We start from the raw sequence: 15459 nt of genomic DNA on the forward strand, positions 1-15459 counted from the left end.
CATCTGCCTTAAGCTCAGGTCATGATCCCAGCATCCTAGGATGGGCCCCACGTGGGGCTCCCTGCTCAGCAGGGAGTCTGCTTCTCCCTCTCCTTCTGCCCCTTCCCCCGTTCGTGCACTCACACAAGCGAGCTGTCTCTCTCTATCAAATACATAAAATCTGTTTAAAAAATTTTTTTTAAATTTTAAAAAAGGGGGAAATCCACAGGGAAAGTGGCAGAAAGTAGGAATAATGTGTTCCTGGGAGCCTGAATGATGAAAGCAGCAATAGACACTGGTGGAGAGGGAGGGACACTTGCTCCTGAGCAAGATCTGGCTCCACTTTGGCTCAGCAAAGAACAGACACCCTCCCCTAGCTGCAGGCACCACTCCGACCTGCCGAGCTGCCTCAGCTGTGGCACAGTCAAAGCAACAACTTCTCAGGTGGGCTGTGCTTAGCTAACAGGATGAAGATGTATTTGGGGATGTGGGTAGCTGACCCAGTACAGTAATCACTACATCCTTATAATTTTTGTGAATCTACTATTCTGGAAATAATAATAGTCATGTGAAAATAGCAATAAGGCCTAAGCAAGTTAAATACATGATTTTTCAATGTTATTACAGTGCGTCTCACTCCTCCAAAAAAAAAAAGCTCAAGCAGGCATGCCAGGGGTTTATGAACATGGATCTTTTGAGTGCAGGAAGGCCCAACATGCTTTACACTGTTCAGTCCAAAAATGAAAACAAAATGGTGCAAATGTTTACAGTATGCTAAAAAGAGAGAAAAAAATTTTTTCTATGATACATAAATATTTCTGGATGACTTCACACGAAATTGGTAACATTAACCATTGGGGAAGGGAACTGAGTGGCTGGGGGAGAGAAAAGGAAGATTTTTCCCGATTAAACAAACCTTACATACCTTTTAAATTTGGACCATGTAAATATATTATGATTCAAAAATAAATTAATGAATATTTTTTAAATAAATAAAATAATGAGCTTTTATTATCCTGGACAACAGAGAAAAGTCAAACCTGAAGTCTCTGGGAACTAAGTAGCGCCCTGGGGACGGGAAGGCTGCAGCAGCACCTGGAGCTTCCTCAGAGACTCATTCCTGGTCCGGCCACCCCGGCAGGGGCAGCTCGAAGGAATCGCAAACTGTAGGGATCAGTGGAGGACGACAATGAACAAAGCTCTCCGGCCTGAAATCAGCCGCTGTCCAGAGCTAGCACCTGGGAAAGTACAACTCACCCTCCTGGGGTCACATCTTTGCTGGAACAGGTGAAAATTCACATGTGTGACACCAAATACCCTGCTCTCTAGGCGGCTCTCTCCTAGTCCTTCCCGATTCCACATCCTCTGGTCTTTGGCCACAGTGTCTGATTTGTGAGAAGAGAATGTTGAACGAGTCAAGTCGTTGTCAGTCCGAGTCTGAACTCTCATTCGACTTGGAAGACTTATGCTTTCGTTTCTTCTTCTTCTTCTTTTCTTTCTTCCTTTTCTTATGCTTTTCTTTCTTCTTCTTTTTCTTGTGTTTCTCTTTACATGCTGAGGAACTGGAGCTGCTCCCATCCTCATCGGAGGTAGAATCCTCCAGTAACTGTTTCAACTGCTGTATCCTAAACATAGAAGATTAACCAAAGAACCAAATTTAACTCGAAAATAAGATAGATAAAAATGATATAAGAGCAGCGGTGAGGGTAAAAAACATCATGAATCACTACCTTACCAAAGACAGCACTTATTTTTATTTCTGCATGTTTTCCCCATTCTTGTCCACACCCAGGCCTCTTTGACAGGACTGTAACTGGTGTACAAGCCATTCTGTATTCTTTTCCTGTCCTAACTATTTCTGCATGTTTCTCCAGTCCTTACTATGTAACTTCAAACAGATGCCTCCTTTCCTTCATCACCGCCCCCCAACCACCCACAACCGCTCAAGTTCATACTAGGTAATCTACCTCCTTAACAATCAGAACTCCGTGTAACCAGTTTGAGAATAACAAACTCTCTGCTTTCTTCACCCTATCTTTATTCATGTCTAAGGATAATTTTTAACAATAGCTCAGATCTGTAAAGACACTGAAGAAGATAAACTAAGTTACACTTGCCAACATTGACTATCAGTGGTGTAAGCAGGTGGGGCCAAGCCCACTGCTTTAAGTTAACCCAAGTGGAACGAGGCTGGCCTGCCGATTCCCCACCCACTGGCCTTTCCCGTGATGACTCCTGCCTTCCTAATAGTTCATAATTGAAGTACCATAGTGACCAAACCACTCCTCTCATACTGGAATGGGTGTTTCCAACTTTATATAATTTCAGACTTTAAGAGGGTATTGTTATCACCAGGACCATCTCACCTTACATCCTTCTCATGTCTTTTATTCTCTCGTATGATGTCATACATGGGATCTTCATGTGCCTTTAGAATGAGAAAAGGTTAAGGTTGCATTAGGCTCCATGGACTATCAGTTAAATGAAAATTAAATCCATATTTCACTGAAACCAGGTTTTTTTCCTATTTGGTATAATTTTTTATTTAACATGTTCTAATCCTTTCTAAGGGTTTCTATCACTGCAAACCCGCTGAGGCTGTAACAAAGGATTTTCTAATTAGAAATATATAGGTTATAATTTAAATAATTTTAAATAAATTAAATATCCTTTATAGAAGAACATAAACCATAGCAGAATCATGAAATATCCAAGGTAGAAATATTGAGGTAATTCTCTTTGTTCTGTTTGGAAAGATGACCAAGAGATAATATTAAGAAAAACAAGTGGGGCACCTGGGTGGCTCGGTTGGCTAAGTGTCAACTCTGGATCTCAGCTCAGGTCTCAATCTCAGGGTCATGAGTTCAAGCCCCACAAAACAAACAAACAAAAACCTACTGGGGCCCTTGGGTGGCTCAGTCAGTTGAGCGTCCAAGTCTTGGTTTCTGCTCAGGTCATGATCTTATGGGTTATAAGACTGAGCCCTGCATTGGGCTCCACACTCAGCAGGGAGTCTGCTTGAAGATTCTCTCCCTCTGTCCCTCCCCCAACTTGTGTGCACATGCATGCACACTCTCTTTCTCTCAAAAATAAATAAATCTTTTTAAAAAACCCTATTACCTCCCTACATGGGGATAATTACTATTAACATTTGATCTCTTTCTTTTAATCATTATTAATAATTTATGAAAAATTATAATCCTTTTATATACACAACTCTATTGTTTTTCACTTATGTCTTCGTGAACAATTTCCCATGACATTACATCTTCTAAAACATAATTCCTGGGGTGCCTGGCTGGCTCAGTCAGGAGAGCATGCAACTCTTGATCTCAGGGTTGTGAGTTCAGGCCCCTGGTCAGATATAAAGACTATTTAAAAATAAAATCTCAAAAAATATAAATAATAATTTCTAATGACTAATTTGCATGTTACAGAAATTTATGTTGATATGTTAGACTGTTAAGTTTCCCACTTTTCTTTAGTTTCCATTGTTTCGATCATATAAGAGTTATCCTTATATATACATATCCTTATTCATAAACAGTTGTGCATATATTGATGTTCTTTTATATTCTTACCCTTAAGTGGGATTTCTGAGCCCCCCAAAAATGAATATCTTCAAAGTTTTTGAGATTTATCACCAAACTATATTTTATATAATATTGTAAAAACTGACATTCCACCTAGAAGTGGATGAGTGATCAAAAATAATTACTCCAGATTATTAAAATAAAACCACAATGTTTTAAACATCTTTTTTAAAAGATTTTATTTATTTACTTGAGAGACAGAGAGAGCATTAGCAGGGGGCTGAGCAGGAGGCTGGATGTGGGGCTCAATCCCAGGACCCTGGAATCATGACCTGAGCTGAAGGCAGACGCTTAACCAGCTGAAAGACCCAGGTGCCCCACAATGTTTTAAATGTCTTAAAAACTTTAGTGAATGTTGGCCCCAGTTTGTTATAGGCTGATAAGCTCAGTACATCTGGACAGTGGCATATTTCACTTGGCAGAAGTTACTGAGTGGTAAATTAACACCTTTAGGAGATGACTCTATTAAAATAAACTGAGGAAATGATATATCTATCTTACTGTCAACTAAAGAGCATATATAATTTATATATACACTTCTAGCTTATAATTTAAAGACTGAAAAACTAAAACTCTAATTTTAGTTATGAAACATGATTTTTTATGTAAGTTAAAACAAGTGATTGAATGAATAACAAAGCCTGCTTTAGAAAAAGAATCATTATTTCCAATGTATAAACAAATAACACTTTAATAAAAAGTTAGTTTTTTGTTAACTGTCACACAAATGTAATTTAATAAGAGATGTAGTCAACACCAGATACTCTGGCCAAAAAGGTTCTGGGAATGTATTTTATGTGAACTTCCAGTTCACTGATTACTGCCTGTTTCATTAACATTCACTATTTCTGAAAAATGTAAATTGACAAGGTGGGGTTCTACTTACTACTCTGAACTGTTCTAACTTTTGGTTGCCTTTGATAAAAAAGGGACATTCTTTGTCGCCTGTTCGGTGACCATACCGTTTACAACGCCAACCTAAAAACAAAGACACAAGAAAATATTTCTGTAAGATAACAATTTCATTTAATGAACTTGAAGAATCAGCAGATCATATTGAAGTTTTTCTTCATTAAACTCCAATTCTAAAAGCAAATGCGATGAGTGGATAAACCATGTAAAAGCCTAGAAAATAAAGGGAAACTAATTGCTTCCCCAAACAACCTTTATCCGTGTAGCTTTAGGAATTAATATTACCTCAGCAGATAGGTAGAAGCAGGCAGCCCTGATGAGGAACTGGGAGGAGACATAAGAAAATGCATCCACACATTCCAGGGCACAAGATGGAAATATGCACCTTCGTGGAATTTCAGTGACTACAGACTTGGCATCAGGCACTGATGTGCAAAAAAATGAAGTGGTGAACAAAGCAGGAATGGGTGAGACCCTTGTTACTTCTCTTATCTGCTTTCATCCTCTCAGAACCATCTGGATTTGAGGCAACTCAGGAAGTCATATGAGTGGTGAGCTAAGTGAGACTCTGTGTTTGGACATTAAGGAACTCCAACCAAGGAAGTCAGGAAGCAGGATGAGGGAGTAAGATCAGCCAGGTTTGCTCCACGCTGGCAGCTACTCAAAGTATGACGTGAAAGAGAAGCAATGTTTTCCTTTTTAATTTTGAGGGTTGGATGCAGGAAACTATTGAAAAAGAATGAAGTTTGGAGATTCTTTATTGATGGCCTCTGAGCTGTCTCTGTCTTTAACTCTCCAGACATTTAAAGTTCAGGAAAGAAGGATTATACTCCTTCAAACCAAAGTTCTTTGTGTTCAAAATTTTGTTACCATTAAAGGAAAGGTGATTCTTGCTATTCATTTTTTTTTTAAGATTTTATTTATTTATTTGACAGAGAGACAGCCAGCGAGAGAGGGAACACAAGCAGGGGGAGTGGGAGAGGAAGAAGCAGGCTCCCAGCAGAGGAGCCTGATATGGGGCTCGATCCCAGAACACCGGGATCATGCCCTGAGCCAAAGGCAGACGCTTAATGACTGAGCCACCCAGGCGCCCCTGATTCTTGCTATTCAAAATGTGGTCATGGGCAAGCAAAATCAGTAATACATGGGAGATTGTTAGAAATGCATAGTGTTAGACCCAACCCAGAAATACAGAAACATACTAGAGTTTTAAAAGATTAATTGATTTATCGACATATTAAAGTTTGAGAACCACTGTTCTAGATAACACTATAATCAATAAAATCAATGAAAGGATGTACATGTATATGTGTCTATTATCCCACTTGGGATGAGTCGAAATTTTGTGGGGCCTGAGTTTAAATTATGGAGAGGGGAGCTCTTTAGGAAAAAAAATCTTGCCTTGTCAAATTTCACAAAATCATATGACCATGTCAACACATCATTGTGCCCCTTGCAGGCCCTTGAAAATCACAAGTGAGTAAAACTGGTTCTGGTCCCAACCCAGATACTTATTTTCCAAGTTGGTGCAAATAACTACAAAATGGTAATTGAAATGGGAGCACATGGGTGGCACAGTCTGTTAAGCATCAGATTCTTGCTCTTGGCTCAGGTCATGAACTCAAGGGTCATGAGGTCAAGCTCCAGATAGGGCTCCAGGCTCAGCAGGTAGTCTGCTTCAAGATTCTCTCCCTCTGCCCCTTCCCCAACTCGAGTATGCTCACTCCCTCTTTCTAAAATAAATAAATAAATAATTTTTTTTAAATGGTAATTGAAAAGTAAGTAACCACCTATAAAACAGAGCAGTGGTTTTCAAACTTAAAACAAACAAACAAAAAAACTGTAGACTTCTGAGTAAGATGACAGACTAAACACATTTACTTGCTCTCATTCCCTTCCTGACATCCCATAAACATAACAATGAAGAGGATTCTTTTCAAAAGGAATAAACCAGGAAGCACTTCAAGAATGGCCAAGTGACAGCCTCCATAAACACACTGAAATAAACATACTGAAAATAGTTGTAAATTAGCCCAAATCAACTTATTTGAAACTCTAGAAATTAACGAAAGGTTTGTCACAATCTGAGGAGCATTAATTCAAGAAAAGCCAGTGAAGCTTGGTAAGAACAGCAGGATTTCTGGCATTTTAACCAGACCTACTACCAGTCCTGATTTCCATAATAATCTTAAAAACCAACAGCCTTGCAACCATGACAGTTATGAAAAGCAACAGTCCTGCACCCTCAAAGAGGGTAAGACCAGGTTTTGAGCCCCTCAAAAAACCCTAATCCCAGAGCACAGAGCCACACTGACAGAGTGTTGTTGCTATTTAACCAGTCATATAGTTTACAGGAAAAGCGCAATTCCTCGGGATACTTGTTGAAAACAATCCCCTGCAATTGTTTAACATCAGTTGCCAATGGCTGTGATCTTATTGGATAAACAGGAGCCCCGCTAAAAAATGTAAAAGATCCGGTGAACGAGATGTCCATAGAGGGCTTTCAAAAAATTCTGACACAATCCTGGGAGGCTAGAAGGCTGTGCACGTGTGTCAACATTTGTTATATTCTGTTTTTTTGAGAGTAGCCATCTTAATGGGTATGAGGTGGTATTTCACCGTAGATTTGATTTATACTTCCCTAATGATTACTGACACTGAGAATTGTTTCATGAGCTTACTGGATATCTGTATATGTTCTTTAGAGAAATGTCTATTCAAGTCCTTTATCAAAGTTTAATCAGGTTGTTTATATCTTCATTGCTTTTAGGAGTTCTCTATATATTTTAGATATAATCCCTTATCGGATATGATTTGCAAATATTTTCTCCCATTCTGTAAGCTGCCTTTTTACCCTATTGATAATGTTTTTTATTCACAAAATTTTGAAATTTTCACGAAGTCAAATTTGTCAATTTTCTGTTGTTGTTGCCTGTACTTTTGGTGTTTGATCCAAGAAATCACTGCCAAATCCAACTTTGTACAGCTTTGCCCTATGTTTTCTTCTAAGAGATTTTATAGTTTTAGGTTTTACATTTAAGTTTTTGATCCATTTAGAGTTAAATTTTGTATATGGTATTAGATAAGGGTCCAACTTCATTCTTTTGCGTGGGGATATCTGTTTTTTTTTGTTTTTTTTTTTTTAAAAAAGACTGTCCTTTCCCCATTTAATGGTCTTGGCTCCACCATAACAAAAGATTATAAGAACAAAGAAGATGACTCAACATACAGGAAACAGGAGATCCAACACAGGAAACAAGCTAAGGGAAACCACAGAATGATCGTGTCTTAGTTTGGGGTTCCCCTAACAAAATAAAGACTGGGTCACTCACACAACAGGAATTTATTGTCTCACAGTGCTGGACACTGGAAATCTACGATCTGGGTGCCAAAAGGGTTGTTTTCTGATGATTACTCCCCTGGCTTGCAGACAGCTGTGTCCTCTCAACGTGTGTCCTCACACAGTGGAAAGAGGGCAAGCTCTCTGGTCTCTTCTTAAAAGGAACTAATCACATCATCAGAGCCACCTTCATTACTTCATCTAATCCTAACCACAACCCAAACACCCCATCTCCAAATACCATTCCATTGGGAAGTAGAGCTTCAACATATGAATTTGTAGAGGGACACAAACATTCAGTTCAAAACACAAAGCAAAGGGAGATCACTGGGTGATAAGCACAGGAGCAACCATTTTCAGAGGATGAAATTAATAGAATGCCTCAAGTACTTGAAGGCCTTAAGATTCAGCCTTCAAAACAGTTTGAGGTTGAGTAAGAAATCAGTACATGGAAACCAAAAACAATAACAACAAAATAAAACAACACACACACACACACACACACAAATACCAAAAACAAGACAACCATTAATCCAGGGGAAAGGAGGGAACTCTTTAGAATGCATGAAAGGAAAAGTAATCAGTTTACCAAATGATTCAGCTCTGGATATAATCATAATAAAATAAACATCAAAGACTTATCTAACCAAAATTATGAAAAAACCACTTCGGGGAGATGTGTTATAATAAGAGTACATGTGTGTGGTAGGACCAGGCAAGAGCTAAATGCTCATCTTCTGTTGTACAATGTCAATAAATAACACCTAATCCTGCAAAATCACATACAATATGTAATCTTAGACATATGAAGATAAATAGCAAAATAACCAAGTAAAAGGGCTATGAGTGGAAATGAAGAAAAGGAGACTGGGAAATATTTTAATTATGTGTATGAAGAATCTTTGTACAAACAAATGCCTTTAAAAGGCAGCAATACCCTTTCATCAAATACTGACTAATGCTAGATGAAAAGTGTTGCCAACCTTGGGGCGCCTGGGTGGCTCAGTCATTAAGTGTCTGCCTTCCGCTCAGGGTGTGATCCCAGGGTCCTGGGATCAAGCCCCGCATTGGGCTCCTCTGCTGGAAGCCTGCTTCTTCCTCTCCCACTCCCCCTGCTTGTGTTCTCTCTCTCACTGGGTATCTCTCTGTGTCAAATAAAATCTTAAAAAAAAAAAAAAGAAAAGAAAAGAAAAAGAAAAGTGTTGCCACTCTAGTGGGGTGGGGGTGTGCATGTACAGCACACCTGTTCGGGACCCACCCTCTGGGGCCCATAGCTCCTCTCAGGTTACACGGATGAAACCTTAACACCATTGATGGGGCCGGGGGGGGCGAATGATGCCAAGACCCAAAGGGACTTGCCCTCCAATGCATCCCTTGTCCTTCATGGCATTTCTACAATGGAATATCCTTTTTGTTATTGGAATATTACCAACCAGTGAACTCTATGGTCCTGTGGATGACCACTGCCTTTGGAGTCAGAAGCCCTGGAGTTAAAGCTCTCCTCTACCTCTTACCTCGGACCACTAACTAACACATATGCAGGTCGGCTTCCTTAACTATAAAACAGAGAGTATGCCTTCACTTAACAGGGCTGCAGTGAGAACAAATTAATTAATTAATTTATTTATTTATTTTAAAGATTTTATTTATTTGACACAGAGAGAGAATGCACACAAACAGGGGGAGCAGCAGGCAGAGGAGGAGGGAGAAGCAGGCTCCTGGCAGAGCAGGGAGCCCGATGCGGGGCTCAATCCCAAGACCCTGGGATCATGAACTAAGCCAAAGGCAGCCACTTAACTAACAGAGCCACCCAGGCACCCCGGTGAGAACAAATTTAAAAAAAGAAGTAAACGTGCTTTGTAAATCATGGTATATAACTTGTGTGTATTGAGGACTGTTACTTGCAACCCTCCCATGCTCACACTGCATAACTTTGACTTCTTTCCCCAGGGGCATCCAAAGTCCTTTCGTTGGTGCGTGAGCCAGAAATTCCCTGGCATGTTCGTTCCCTGGTACATCTGGTATACAGTCTTCTGGCTTAGTCTCATCTTCCTAAAAAAGGAAACAACGTGTACACAACATGGCAAAAAAGCATGGGAATTCTCTCCCACCTGCTTCAGAACAGCACTGCCTGGCTTTCTCAGAGGTTTGACAAGCCTATGTCATCCTAAGTTACCCTCTCAAGTACTAGAAAGAAAGACAAATTATACCTGACAGAAAAACCAGAAATAAATGTACCAGAAGAATTATATCATGAAAATGATACAGCTATTCTTAGAGAAATATTACTAGTATTGTTCATATAGGGATGATTTGTGAGCTCCAATTCCTGATTCTAGATCACAAAAATTAGATTCAGATCACAAACTTTTCTGGTACTTAAAAGCCTTGTGGAATGAAGCAAAGCATAGAATTAAGCAAGATTTCCTGAAATAATAAAAATAACATGTTAAATTTAAAAAAAAAGATGAGTATCTCTTGGAGGCCACTATCATGTTTTATAATCTCACACCTGCTGTATTTATGAAGTGTGTTTTCACTACCAAATAACTTCATTATACAATTTATACAATTAAGGTGTTATTTTTTTTTTTTTACTGTCTGATTGTTTTCAGTTCCCATGAATATTAAATTTATAATGAAAAGTTTTGTACCAGTCTTTTCTTTTCATTGAAGGTGAGCAAGCAGAAGGCTGTCTGGCCTCCACCGAGCCCTCTAGGTCTCCCTCCTGTAGAGACTGGACTCTAGGGCCAGGTGCTGCTGGGGGGTGGGTGTCCTGCACCAGGGGCTGGACTAGAGGACCTACCAGTCTCTTCAGACACTACTGTTCTCTGAGCTGATGACACTCAGGAAACCAGCAGCAAGGCAGAGAAGGAGCACAGCTGTGAGAAGATGCAGCCACAGCAAGAGAGAAAGGGAGGGAGAAGAGGACTGATCGCTGAGGAACACATGGGCCTGCCACCGTTTCTTAGGGAACAGACACATGGCTGATTACATTTCTACAAAGGCACAGGCTGGACACAGAAAGCCCAAAGTGTATGAACTGACTGGCATCTGCAGGGAGAAGCGGGGTTACCATAAAAGGACGTTCAAAACCTTATGCAACAGGTTTTTATAACAAGTTCCTGAGTCTGAGTACTGAGTCAAACATGTCTAAGAGGATAACCAAAGGCACAAACTTCACACTGACCTTGATAAGCCCAGGAGGAGGTTTTTCATAACTAGAAAGGAAAAGAAAAAACATCATCAATCATGTTAACAGGAACATAACACATTTTAGTGAGCAAAAAGCAACGGCAGGCCAAAATAAAAAGGATGCTTTTAGTAAAACCTTAAAACTATCCTATATCTAAAGCAGTTAATTAAACATGCCCAGCAGTCAGGGAGCCCACATAAATGAACTGATGCTACACCACATCCTGTGGAGATCTAGAACTGAAATTCACTGAAGCAATAACGAGGTGTCTGAGCACAGTGATTTTATTGTTGAAGAAGAGAAAGCAAGAGATTGCAGGGGAAATGTGAAGGAAGAAGACCTGTGAGCTCATCAGGGTTCCAAACTGTCACAGTTGTCAGATTATTTACCTAGCGTAACTTCCACTTACTCAACACTGTAGAGGCCCTTGGGGTGGGGGAGTGGTGGTTGAGAAATCTTTTCTAACTTGGCAGGGGGGAGCACAGGGGGCTAGGAGCAAAGCTGGAGGAAAGGGCCTGTTGCAGGATATGGCAGTGGAGGTGATCTGTCCTTGAGCCTTCTTCTCCCATTTCCCTGAAGCTCCTAGTTCAAATCTTGCCCACCCACCCTGCCTGCAGAGTGAGCCGTCTGTTCCTCAGCTCTCTGACAGCCCTCTGTGCCTGTACTGACCTTGCCGACTCGGGGTCCAGGACCCTTGCACGGTGCCTGGGATGACAGGCAGGATTCAGTAAACAATGCTGCTAGACTAAGAGGATGTATGATGTGTGGGAATGTACCTTCCCTTCGAGCTCTCAGATCCCCCCCCCAAAGTTCCTAAGGAAATATACACATCATGCTTATGCTCCCAATTCATTTTCACTTCCCATCACTCGGCCGGAACTGCCCCTAAAGCTTTTGGATTTCAAATATGGAAAATTAGTACCAAATCCTCATGTTCGCTTTTCAGTACTGACCTACTTCTAGCTATAACATATACCATGTGGGTGTTTATTTGGCTTTTAACTGTGAATGCCTAAGGGACCATAAAGGAAAATAAGAATGAAAAAAAGAAACATGATAACCAAACATCCTGGGTCGATTCAACACCCCCACAAATAACATTTTACTGAGGACATCTGGGCATAGCAGCTGGCTTAAAATGGTGAAAAGACTCCAGAAAATTGGAAATGTGAGAGCTTCAACATTGCTGCACCCAGATGGTGAAGCAAGGGTGAGTAATTAGGTGTTCTACAATGAAAATGTATTCCTTTTATCAACAGAAAAACATTAATAAATCTTTAAAAAATGAATTATATATTGATATGGGACAATCTCCACAATAGTTGAAGTCAAAAAAAAAAAATAAAAGGGTGGGGAGGGAATAGGGAGCAAAACAGTGTATTTGGTAAGCTTCTATTTGTGTGTATGGGAAGAAGACTATATATGGCCACATACACACACACCTTTTAGATAGCTCTATAAGGATAGCAAAGAAACTAGTTACATGCTTGCCTCTAGGGATAGGAACTAAGGATCATAAATGAGAGAGATCTTTGTTTTTCATTCTATCCATATCTACATGCAGTAACCTGCAAAATGCTTTTTTTTTTTTTTTAAGATTTTATTCATTCATTTGAGAGGGAGAGAGAGTACAAGCAGGGGAGAGGCAGAACCAGGCTCCCCATTGAGCTGAGAGCCTAACATGGGGCTTGATCCCAGGACCTGGAGATCATGACCCGAGCTGAAGGCAGACACCCAACCATTTGAGCCACCCAGGTGCCCCTGCAAAATGCTTTTTAATTGCAAAAGAAAAATGAAATCAATGATAACTACATTACAGCTCTGTTGGTATAAACCCAGGTTAATATATCTCTGAAAGAAAAACCAAAGATAACTTGGGACTAAGAAAGAAAAATGGAGCCAAAAATATGCTATTAGGAGTTCATATCTCCTATAGAGTTATGTATGCTGGATTTGTTTTAACAATCAATGCTATTTCTGTAATAGTTTCAGGACTATAACCTCCATTCTAGACCTAATTAATTTGATATTTTCCTCCCAGAAAAAAGGAGCAAGAACAATAGGCAAAACTAAATTTGATATTCAGGTAATATTAAAGATTCCATATAAAAACTCCTTGCAGAAGTAATCAATTATTGTGCTGGGCACACTCTAGGTAATAGAAGGGAGAACTAAGGGAATAAGGATATAACTAAATCCAAAAAAACATATAAAATGAAAACTGCTCTTAAAATGCCTGGGTGGCTCAGTTGGTTAAGCGTCTGCTTTCAACTCAGGTCATGATCCCAGGGTCCTGGGATGGAGTCCTGCATGGGGCTCCTTGCTCAGCAGGGAGCCTGCTTCTCCTTCTGCCTGCTGCTCCCCCTGCTTTTGCTCATTCTCTCTCTCTCTCTGACAAATAAATAAATAAATCTAAAAAAAAGAGAAGAAAACTGCTCTAAGAAGTGACAATAACTCTTTATAACTGTCCTGTTAAAAGGAGATGTTCTATCTTCTTTGAGTAGATAGATTTCTACCAGGAGTATTTTTCAGTTCTAAATCAGTGTTAATGTGAATCCTGCAGAGGGGAAGCAAGGCATAGTAGAAACCTCACGGGCTTTGGATGTAAAAACCTTTGGTTTGAATTATTATTCATTCTCACTGTGTACTTTGGGCAATTTACTTAATCCCTCAGAGCCTTGATTTCCTCATGGGTGAATATGTCACACCACACATTTGCTGGCCTCTGTCCCTTGTTGAAGACAAGTCCATGCTCTCAAGAATCACGAGGCACCTCAAGACTGGAGCACTAGCATCACAGAGGCCAAGATTTGGAGCAACAGAGGTGGAAGAAAACAACTTGCCAGGTGGTAAATGACAAAGTCTCTAATCTAGAGCTTTTCTGAACAGACAGAAGAGGATGTGTCCCTTTACGATTGCACAGTAAACAAGTAGGCACCAATAGACTTAGCTTCTTAGGTGTGGTACAGTGACTTTTCAAAGCAAATGCTTAAAATATTTTCTAACACAACATGGTGGCATAATCTAGCAGAACAATGGAAATCTGCACAAATTGGGGAAATGATCCAGTTCATCTGCAGCCATTCATTTAAAATATTGATGCCATGGCTTGCACAGAGACCAAAGGGAGTTTGGTAGTACAGTCTATGAATCCAATAATCTAGTAATACATCCTTTGAGCCACAAGAGTTGTACAAAAACAACATATGGCCAATCAAACAGAAATCCAAATTCCTGAAAAATATGTAATTGTCATTGCCAAGATGAAAAGGAGTGTGATAGAACTACACATTGTGAAATCTATTATTAGCAATGGCATTCCCTAAAAAAGCCCATTTACAACTGTTTTCATAAATTTAAAGGAAGGTAGTTAGTTGATGGCTCAAGGGTCACACTGAAAGGAGCAGTTCAGCCTCCAACAGCGCAAAGCAGTTTGTGTCAAAGCTCCCAGGTTATAACTATAAAGAATTTGAATCCTTTGAGGGCTTTCTCTTACATGATCATCTTAGGTTAGGTGATCCAAGTGCCTGAAATACAAACGAAGTATGTATTGAAGAACTCCGTGAGCACCAAACTTACAAGTTTGCCAGCGAATTACAGAAAGACGGAATCACAGAAAGGAACTGGAAGATCATGAATCCACCTCCCACCTGATGTTTCAATCTCCTTTACAGCCTGCCCTCCTCCCGCGGGTTATGGGCTCTCTCCCAACCCGCTGGAGCTGGGGGCGCACGGTGCCCCTTTAAGTCAGGCCATGCTGACCAGCAACCACAGGAGACTCTGGCCGTAATTCTTTTTGTTGAGCTGGAATTGGCCTCTTTGTAGCCCCCACCCTTCATACTGGTAAAAACCCGCAGGACTAAAGAGAACAAGTCTCCACTCTCTTCCACGTTTGGGATCTTTAGGGACAAGTCCTCATCCCATTCTCCAGCTCCCCCCAACCGCACCAACGGTAGAGGACGGCGTGTTCCCTTCCCTTCTTAGCAGCAGATGAAGAGAATGGGGGTTTTATCCGGTTCCCGGGGGACCCTGTGAACCGACCACTCTGAAAGGGCAGGACGGCAGCGCTCACTGCACCTGCCGCGTGTTCAGTCCCCAAATCCCCACCGAGCGCCTACTAAGTGCTGCACGGTCCTCAGCGCCAAGCAGAGCCCCGGCCGCACGCCGACCTCGGACGGAGAAATAAAACCCGAGCTTCCCTGCCGGCCCAGGCCGCTCGGCGAGAGGGGGGAACGGCCCTTCCCTCCCCGCGGAGGCGCGACTGGAAGTCCGGGTGCCAGCGCCCCCGCGGGTCCCCGGGGACCCAGCCTCCCGCGTCCCCGCGGTGCCGGGTCACCCCGACCCCGCGCCTCGCCGGGGAGCGGAGGCGGCGCCGACTCACAAGGACTCCAGGTGTTTGAGCTGCTGCAGCTGCTGCGCGTCGTGCCGCCGCCGCTTCT

At 41.1% G+C, this 15459-nt stretch overlaps 1 protein-coding gene across 1 annotated transcript in view; it reads right to left on the reverse strand.

Annotated features, from left to right (window-relative positions):
• Window positions 1–911: 911 nt before the first annotated feature.
• LOC100473889 (retinitis pigmentosa 9 protein) overlaps window positions 912–15459 on the reverse strand; it is a 16196-nt gene continuing 1648 nt past the window's right edge. The window contains exons 2-7 of the mRNA XM_034644600.1: window positions 15402–15457; window positions 11015–11045; window positions 9747–9876; window positions 4459–4550; window positions 2346–2407; window positions 912–1604 (exon numbers count right to left, since the gene is read on the reverse strand). Of these exons, the coding sequence (XP_034500491.1) occupies window positions 1406–1604; window positions 2346–2407; window positions 4459–4550; window positions 9747–9876; window positions 11015–11045; window positions 15402–15457 (570 nt within the window). The 3' untranslated portion in view covers window positions 912–1405. The remainder of the gene's footprint in view (window positions 1605–2345; window positions 2408–4458; window positions 4551–9746; window positions 9877–11014; window positions 11046–15401; window positions 15458–15459) is intronic.

This window comes from Ailuropoda melanoleuca, chromosome 1, assembly GCF_002007445.2.
Source record: "Ailuropoda melanoleuca isolate Jingjing chromosome 1, ASM200744v2, whole genome shotgun sequence".
NCBI lineage: Eukaryota > Metazoa > Chordata > Mammalia > Carnivora > Ursidae > Ailuropoda > Ailuropoda melanoleuca.